Here is a 9,715-nt window from a genome sequence, read left to right on the forward strand (position 1 = left end):
ACAAGTGGTTTTTTTCATCGTTGGGGAGGAGGGGAATACACATGGACATGCACGTGTATCATTTTACCCAGAGATGCCAAATCGCTGCTGATTTGGTATTCACGCAGACTGCCGCTGTAAAATGTCCTTTAAAATCAGTCGTGGAAAGAAACAGAAGTGCACAAAGGTTTAAAGCAAGAAGAAGAATCTGACAAGTGGAGAAGAAGGAAAGGCGTTGGTCATAGTGTCTTTTCTATTCCCTCTAAAGCGCCCTTTGGTCTGCCATGACCAGAGTGTTTTGTTGGAGAGTGTTGTTCATTTATCCATCTTCTGGTGCTGTCAATAGACAGCAAAGGGCTAAATCAGCTTTCCTGTGCCTTTCAAAAAAGCAAATTTCTTTTGTTCATAATGTTTTTACTTTCCCTCAGAAAGGAAGAACCCTCACTGTAAGAGTTTTCTCTGTCCCTTGCAAGAGGGGAAAAATAGTTTGTGTCTTCCTTTATTTCCATTGCAGAAACAACCAGGGAAGAAATCTAACTGGAGGCAGCAGCATGAGGATTTTATTAATACTATTCAATCAGCCAAGCGGGTCACAAAAGCTCTGAAGGAGGGCCACCCTCTTCCGCCTCCTCCCCCACCAAGCATCAACCCAGGTTTGTCGTCCACTTTGTTATTACTGTTCTTGTGCTGATCTTTGGTAAAGCTGCGACCTCTTATTAATTATCCACAGCTGGGCTTCAGTTTTGCACCCCCTGACACAACACAGTGTGAACATTGATTCCCTCCATGCTCTCTAATTTTCAGCTGTATTTCTTGGCTTAAACTGAGTAGGAGTGCGATGCAGACAGAGGTGGGGGGGAGGAAGAGGAGACTAGCTGCATCTTTTAAGTTTAAAGGTAGCAAGTTTGGGGTCTGATATTAGACAACGCTTTGGGAGGAGGGTCGGGATGCCTGTGTTCTAGCACAGGCTGTACCACGGTATGAGACAGGGTGAAATACATCCCCTCACCATTCAAAACAACTGTAGTGCACACGGGCTTCCGCACTCCCGCATGGTGGCTCTTCCACTGTCCCCTTCCCCACCCAACTGTGCGGGCAGGGAAAGTCACTTAGGAAAAGACGGGTCTGGTTTACTACTAATACCAGGTGTGGTCTCTGCACGGAGCTCACTGTGTTAGAAGTTACAGATCCCAAAAGATGCACATAACAACCACGATCTCTCATGATATGTGATTTATGAAACGTGGGAGCAATCTTGGAAAGAGTCTCAGTGGAGTCCCGCCTGCGTTAGGGAGGTGGAGGGCGGGAGGCGGAAGGGGGGTGTCTGGGCTCACTTCCAGAGGAGGAATTTGTGACTGATCACAAAACCAGCTGCCATGATTCCAGCCTTTCTCCTCTTCTAGACAACAGCGATGCAGTATAAGCAGCAGGACACATCTTCCTTCCTTGATTGGGGTCAAGCTCCTCTCTGCATTTCCACTGCTGAATCCTTTAATGACTCTGTTATTTCTTGTCTGACGCTACCGACCCTTAAGAGCAGACCCCTCCCTTTCCTCCCACACAGCTGGTCTGGAGATGGCTTTTGGTGGCTGCTTGGGACACCTTTTCTGGGCTGTTACTGAGAGAAATGGTTTATAAAGATGCTACATCTGTACTATAAGGATAAGGACGCTTGGGCTGCTTTTGTAAAAGGCACTGAGCAGGGAGGAAGGGTCTGAGAATGGCAATGGGCAGCGCGAGGGCTGAATGTGACTGTGGTGAACCCAAACACTGACGCTTCACTGAAACGAGTAGGACTGCACCAGTGACAAATGTCCATGAACAGCTTTTAGCAGAATCAGGACCGGAGCAGTGTCAGACTCTAGGAAGCACTGCTGTGCGTTCTTCACATGGCTGCTTCACACCCAGAAACCTGGCTCTCGGATGTGCCGCAGCTGGCAGCGCACAGCTCCCTCAGCAGCGTTGTGCCAAACAGCAATCTTAATGACCAGTCTTCAAAAGTAGTCTTGAAATCACTGGTTTTGACTACTCTAGGAATTTTTACATAATGCTTTTTCTGCAGACTTGTTAATCAGGTGGGAACAGGACAAAGATAATAAAATCTGCTTTTATTAATCCCCAGGGATTTATTTCTGAAAGCAATTACTGTTTGTTGGGTTAATACCCTAAGCGTGTATTTTAGGATCCCAAGTGCTTTTCTAGAGGAGGTTTTTGTAGTTCTCCTAAGTTTGTACTTTGGGAGCTGATGGGAACTCACCATGGTCACCTGCTGACGGAGCCGGGTTTTGAACTGCACTCTGAGTGCTCCGGTAAAGCAGGGCAATTCTCCTGTAGTGTATGAACTGTGACACAAGTCATTCCTTTCTTACGGTCAGACTATATTCAGTGTCCACACTGCTCACGAAGATTTAATGAGGCTGCAGCACAGAGGCACATGAAGTTTTGTGAAGAACAAGCTGCCCGCCGTGCCTTTGCTGCAAAGACCACCGGGCAGGTTTCGGTAAGCAAACACCATCACACTTGTCTTGTCCTGGAGGCAGATTGGCCAAACTGTAGTTTAGGGTGAGTAAAGACCTATATTAATATAAAGCTTAAGATTCTAGGGAAGCTGGTAAGCTCTTAAGACAAGGTACGTGCTGAGTATCAGCTAGGAGTTCCCCGAAACTGGAGCCCTTTGTCTGATGTAAAAAGTGATGGAATATGGTAGTACGAAAAAGTTGGACAACAATTTCTTCAGCCTCTTCTGTGACTGGATTCCAGGGTAACGGCTGTAGGGAAGCAGAAACCTGACAGCTTTTGCAATACATAGAGAAAGCTCTTCCTGTTCATTAGGGCTCCCTGCTGTCGTCAGGTTTGCTGTTTCCTGCAAATGTAGAGCTGATTTATTCCCTGGTCACTCGACCCAAGGCCGAAGGGCTATGCCCCTTTGGGGAAGCAGAAAAGTGGAGCTAACTGGCAGTCTCTTGAAGTGAGCTTCTATTTTATTATAGGAAAAAAAAAGTAAACAGTTCCTTTAGGAGAGTATTGATTTTCTTTTATTTTTTTTAAGATGCTCAAAAATCTTATTACTCTCTTACCTATTCTGGGCAGGAAAAATGGCTTCCAAGTGGGAGGGGGTGCACCTTTTTCCTGTTCCTTCCCAGCACTGCTTCAACAGTGATTTGGAGTGCTTTCACCAAGCTCCGTAAGCTCCTTGCTAGAGTTGAGTGTGGACTGTGCATCTTCTTTTACTAAAGGGCAAGGAACCAGTGACTCAGCGAAAACGCCCAACCTTAACAACTGCTGTGTTATCGCTTCAGAAGAGAGTACAGAAAAGTGCCAGTACAGATGAACCTAGGCCAGGTAAGGAGTTCATTTAGCCATATTTACGTTTTTCTTATAAAACTCTGATGTATTGGCAGAGGGCGTGGGATTTTCAAAGCAGATCCTAGGCTTTAGAATCCAGTTTTCTGATAGAATAATAAAGTTTGAAATGTTCTTAATCATGTGGGGTTTTTTGCAAGTCCAAAAATGACATGAAAGCCTAAACTCATTTCTGTACAACACTTGTTAGAAATGAGAAGGGTCAAAAATTTCCAAGTGGATGTTGTTGACATTGAATGGCTTTCCAAGTCATTTTCCGTTGTGCTGAGTGTATACACAGAGGTTTTCATGTGGGTCCTCAGGAAGGACTTCTTAGCCTTTTCATTTTAGAGGTCCTCAAACAGAAGTATATATATAGACCTAAAATATGAAGTCTGGATATGAGGTTCCTTCTGTCCCATAAAGGACTCCATAACCTTTAATCTTTGATTTTAAGACTTGTTCCATCTTCTTTACCTTAAGTCCATTTAGATTAAGCATCAAGTTTTGTACGTTCTTTGTTCCATATGAGTTTCCCCTTGTTGATTTAGCCTTAAAATTAACACCATCACATTCCTAAAACAGTTCCCTCTAAGCAGGATACCATATAATATGTTTGCTAACACCCACTGCTACCGGTAGTCATGACCCATACTCAGTCTATGTTTAGAAGATGTTTTATAAAGTTATTTTAATGGCTATTTGTAGTATAACCTGTGAATGATAATACATACTGCTCTTTGTATCAATATATTTGATCCCTACATTACTGGGGTTTATGTTGAATTTATGTAGGTTATAAATTTTTATGGCCTTTTTTTTTTTTTTTAAATAATGACCTGCAGAGACCTCTCCAGGAATACTGCAGAAAACCCGAAAATCTTTGGGTGTATCTACTGGACAAAAATCTTCAGGACAGTTTGGGTAGGAAATATTTTCTTTATTTCAACATTATAACATAAAAGGACCTCGTTGCTTCTGTGTATATACAATATCCTGTTGCAGTGTTTGCAGTATGAACTTCTTTTTATTAATTGAAGCTCAATTGCACTGAAAATTTTGGAGAGCCTCTCATGTCCCCAGTATAGGCTGCTGAGAATATTCATTTTGGTGTGAAATGTTCTTTGGTTTGGAGCAGCTCCATCTCAAGGAGGCAGTGACCGTGTTCTGCCGTAACAGGCATCTTGAGAGGATTTGCTGCTTGATAATGCAAACCTCTCCAGCAGGTCTTGTGCTCTCATGATGTGCTTCCACTGTCTTGAGTGAGGAAGATGCCAGCATCCATTTCAGTAATCACTATGTCAGGATGGTGGTGTGGAGGTTCTTCCTTCTCCTCAGTGTTTACTTTCCCAGACCATGATGTTTGGTGCTTCTGCTCTTCAGACCATGCAGTCGGTGTTGTTTCCATCTCGGTGTTGTTTCCATCTCGGGCTATGCAGAGCCATGTCAGAGGAGCAAGAAGGCCTTCCAGCCCCTGTTTAAGGTGGTTGTGGTGCTGTTGTGCAAGGGGATGGCTCAAGTGATCAGTGTCTTGCACCCCTGTGAGATGCATACGACTGCAGAATATGAGATCCTGGCAGGGAATGTGGCCACGACAGATTCCCTGTAGCTGGCAAGATATTTTGAGCCTGGGAGATGAGCTTGTAAGACTTCTCAGTGTGTGGGATGAACAGCAACAAAACAGTCTGTTGCAGAGACTCGCATTCCAAGTCCTTGCAAGCGTCCTTCCATGTGGAGTTTTTGCTGTCCTTGATTGCTGCTGTTCTGTGCTAAGTACCTTCAACTGGGGAAGTCTACAATGGGCTTGGGAGTGTTCAGTCCACGGTGCCATCATCAACACTGCCTATCCATGACTTTGCCAGCTACAGGAAAAACTGTTGACAGTACCCAGTGGTCTCATGTGGTGTTCTCCATTCCCCCGATTACCTGTGACTGCGTTAACAGTGTAGTAACTCTTAGGGTTATCATGCAGGGTCTTGCAGACTAGCAACAGGGATTTATTGATACCATCACCATTCTCAAGGTTTAGCCGCTGAACTCTGAAACTCCAAGCTTGACAGGCTTGTGGAGGAGACACATCTTGGTACACTGGGGAGTCCAGGTATCACTGGGGCTGTAGTTGCAGCCAGTTTGCAAAGGCTTGGGACAGCCGGTGCCTCCAGTAGGTCCCCAGGACAGACATCCATGCTAGCATCCAAAATATGGGACAGAGTCCTATACATCCCTGGGAACTGTGGAAGTGACTGGCCTGGGTAAGCTTGTAGGTGTTGGCAACTGCTGCTGCAACTTTGCCAGATGCTTTGCAGAGCACTTTGGGCTAGTGAGAGATCAGTTTCAGTGCTACTCAGGAGTGCTTTTTAGCTGAGAAAGTAGACATGAGAAACTGGCTTTGAGTGGTGCAAATAAATGTTCTCATCCTTATGTGCCTGGGAGTGGTTTCCAGGATGAGCCATTCCATCACCTTCCCAGGGATCGCGGTTTAATCTTCTTAGATAAAATGGAGTAAAATGTAAAAGCTGTTTCTATACAAGTAACAAGTATATGGATTGTTGCTGCTTTCAGACTGCAAACGCACAACAGAAGATAGAGTGGCTGGTCGGCAAGGATGTGTTAAGGTTTTCTTCTGACGCATTATGGAAGACCCTTAAGCAACACAATTTTCCAGCACCTCTTCCATGTAAAGTGCTACAGCTACCACATTCAATAAAATAAGCAAACTGAAGATCATTTTCCCCCCCTCCCCTCAGTCTACAAAGCTTATTACAATGTCCTTGTAAAGGTGTGACATTATTTGTATCAGTTGCCAAAAATTAATTAAATGATCGCCTACAAGAGGATGGATATTAGAATCGTAGAATAGTTTGGGTTAGAAGGAGCCTTTAAAGGCCATCTAGTCCAACCCCCTTGCAATGAGCAGGGACATCTTCAACTACATGAGGTTGCTCAGAGCCCCGTCCAGCCTGAGCTTCAGTGTTTCCAGGGATGGGGCATCTTCCACCTCTCTGGGCAACCTGTGCCAGTGGTTTACCACTCTCATTGTGAAAAATTTCTTCCTTAGATCTAGCCTCAATCTGCCCTCTTTTAGTTCAAAACCATTACCCCTTGTCCTGTCACAAGAGACCCTGATAAAAAGTCTGTCCCCATCCTTCTTATAAGCCCCCTTTAAGTACTGGAAGGCTGCAATAAGGTCTCCTCAGAGCCCTGCTCCAGGTTGAACAACCCCAACTCTCTCAGCCTGTCCTCACAGGAAGAGGTGTTCCAGCCCTCTGATCATATTTGTGGCCTCCTCTGGACTTGCTCCAACAGGTCCATGTCTTTCCTGTGCTGAGGGCACCAGAGCTGGATGCAGGACTCCAGGTGGGGTTTCACCAGAGTGGAGTAGAGGGGCAGAATCACCTCCCTCGACCTGCTGGCCACGCTGCTTTGGATGCAGCCCAGAATGTGGTTGGCCTTCTGGGCTACGAGTGCACATTGCTGGCTCATGTCCAGCTTTTCATCCACCAGTACCCCCAAGTCCTTCTCGGCAGGGCTGCTCTCAATCCCTTCATCCCCCAGCCTGTATCAATACCGGGGTTTGCCCCGAGCCAGGTGCAGGACCCTGCCCTTGGCCTTGTTGATCCTCCTGAGGTTCACATGGGCCCATTCCTCAAGCTTATCCATGTCCCTCTGGATGGCATCCCATCCCTCAGGCGTGTCAGCTGCACCACTCAGCTTGGTGTCATCTGCCAACTTGCTGAGGGTGCAAGTTTTATTACCAGTGGTTCATTCAATGGTTTTAACAAAATGTAGGAAGATCCAGTAGCATGCAATTTTTCTTCCCTAATGCTTTGCTTTGATATATTGAACAAGACAAATGAACATTTTGAAATTTCATGTATATATTTAATAGAATCTTCTAGTAAACAATAAATGATAAATGATAGTGATTGATAAGTGATAAATGGCCGTGTATGCTGTGCATCACCTTCAAAGCACTTTTAAGTTCAGACTAACTAAAACCAAATCTCATTCTCACATTAGAAACTTCAATTGCTTTTAGAAATTGGTTAAGACTGAAATGTTATGGAGGCATCTCCCTTCTCATTTTTTGGCCACCTAATCTATTACCAGCCTTGGATCACCCCGCTTAAACTTTCAGTGTTGCAACTTGTTGAGTTTTTTTAGCCCAACAATTTCCAATATGGCTTTCAGTTAAAATCCATAAGGAATTTTCTTGCCCATTAAATATTTATAGAGTAAATGAAGATTAAAAATAGTTGGACGCAGCAATAATAAATACCAGACTTTAGAGAGTTTAATTAAACTCGACTTAGGCTCTAGCTAAGAGTGATTAGATAAATACAGAAAGGATGACACTGAAGCAAGTGTAACTCCTAGAGCGAGACTCTTAGAAACAGCTGGCATACAATTAGCCCAAATATATTAAAGCGGTGCTGTTTAGTCTTTTTCTCAATCCGGGAAGAGGAAAAAAACCTCCATACCAAACTATCCTGTGCAACGTTATCACAGTTGCTCTTTTTTACAATGACATAAATGAACCCTCAAAAGTTAGAGCAAGTTTTACTGTATTTGTTGTTGTTCCCCCCATTATTTTCTCTGTGTGTGTACAAGTGTTTGATTTCACAGCTCATTTTCCAGCATCCTACAGAAAACGTAATTATAGGGGCAGGAACGGCGTATTGAAGAGCAGTACTTAAAAATTCTGCTAGCAGGAAATGACTCAATCACGAACACATGGAACGTGCCATCCTGTTTCTGGCCGGCTGTGAAAAACTCCCTGGGATTAACAGCAACCCATTGGTTAAAGAAATGGAGAGTCCCAATAGGAGCAGTTGGTAAATAAAAGCAAAGGAAAAAGAAACGAACCTGGTTTCTGGTAGGGGATGGGAACTAAGCACTAGAAACACTTCTGTTTACATAAAGGATGCAGACTCTTTTGTTCCATGTAGTATAATTTTAGCTCCTTAACATTATTTCAGCAAGTTTAAATAGCTGGCTGTTTTGGATTGTTTGGTTTTTTTTTTTAATAAAAAGAGTGCATTTTTTGTACGAGACCAAACGTTTACTAAGTTTTCCTATTTTACAGTATCATTTGGTTATAGTAATTCTGTTGTTTAGCCACCACATATTGCTCTGCTTCTACAGATTTTCAAGCGGCGTTCAGATAAATGACTGTTTTTATCTCTGTTGGGATGTGGAGGTAACAAATACCCTAAGATCTCCCTGGGGGGTCAGATTTTTCTGTTCTGTCTCTTAGCTGCTATGCTAAGGTCTACCCCACCTTCCCCATGCCAGCTCTCTGCCCCTGCATTCTCCTCTCCCATTTGGAGGAGGAACGGGCTGTGCCAGAGAGGAGGGAGGACCGGCCACTGGTTGGGCTGCCTTCTTCCTCCACCATATCCCCGGCGTGTGTGGGGCCGTGTCTCCCCACACCGGTGCTGCCGCAGCCCTGCCTCAGCCAAAGGCGGTGCCACCAGACCGATGTCCTGCAGCCCGTGCTCCCTCCTCTGCTGTCACTGCCTGAAGTCACGCCTGCCTGCCCGCTGCAGCCCCGTCCTCTCAGATGCCACAGGTAAGCCCAGGGAGAGCTGGTGAGGACTTGCTGCTGCCTCCACACCTCTCCTTTAGCACCGCCTTGCCTACGATCTCACCCCACCAAAAGCAAAGTACTGCTCTTTCAGCAATGCGATAGTCAGGCCCACACCAGGCGGGTCTGCTGAGCCCAAAGAACTTGTGTGTCCTAGAAACAGCACGTTCTTGAGCCTCAGCTACTGATGGCCTCTCAAAAATGCTCACAGAAGTCCCCTTAACAAGAGCTACGAGAAAGTCCAGCCCTACTTTAAGATGACTTGGGGGTATCTCCTGAGTTGTGAGAATTTACAAAAAACCCCAATTCTTCTGCAAACATAGCCTTTTGAAATAACTTGCCTTCCTTTGTGATGGGACATCATCAGCTTCCTCTACATTTATGATGTCAAGAATGTGGCAAAAGAAATGTGAATGGACTCACGGGTTAAAGCTGCAGTATTACACATTTAAGGTTTACTTCTGTGTTTTACTTGTAGACACCATCATCGTATGCTTTTTAAGCATTTTAATATCAAAAGTGGTTATTTTCTTTTTAGTTAAATGAGACTTGGTCTTTAACCCATAGTTACATATGACAAGCATCTCTCACCAACACATCTTTCCACGCCTCAGAAGAGGCTGAGGTCAGGCAGCAGCACCTCTCTTGGCACCCTGCTACAGTCAAGTAGCTGAAAGAATGTGGGCGCCAGTCTAGCTCAGTGTTTGCATTAATGTTTTCTTCTTACCATCACATTTTAATTCAAAGACAAGTATTTCAGTAATTAGTTACACCTCTTATAGAAGCACAATCCAAAATGACAAAAAT

The 9,715-nt window shown here is 44.6% G+C and overlaps 1 protein-coding gene across 1 annotated transcript in view; it reads left to right on the forward strand.

Annotated features, from left to right (window-relative positions):
* Positions 1-4,930, forward strand: part of ZC2HC1B (zinc finger, C2HC-type containing 1B) — a 9,358-nt gene extending 4,428 nt beyond the window's left edge. The window contains exons 4-8 of the mRNA XM_010295823.1: positions 494-632; positions 2,355-2,479; positions 3,216-3,321; positions 4,167-4,245; positions 4,705-4,930. Coding sequence (XP_010294125.1) covers positions 494-632; positions 2,355-2,479; positions 3,216-3,321; positions 4,167-4,245; positions 4,705-4,930 — 675 coding nt within the window. The remainder of the gene's footprint in view (positions 1-493; positions 633-2,354; positions 2,480-3,215; positions 3,322-4,166; positions 4,246-4,704) is intronic.
* The last annotated feature ends 4,785 nt before the right edge of the window (positions 4,931-9,715 follow it).

This window comes from Phaethon lepturus, unplaced genomic scaffold (genome assembly GCF_000687285.1).
Source record: "Phaethon lepturus isolate BGI_N335 unplaced genomic scaffold, ASM68728v1 scaffold650, whole genome shotgun sequence".
NCBI lineage: Eukaryota > Metazoa > Chordata > Aves > Phaethontiformes > Phaethontidae > Phaethon > Phaethon lepturus.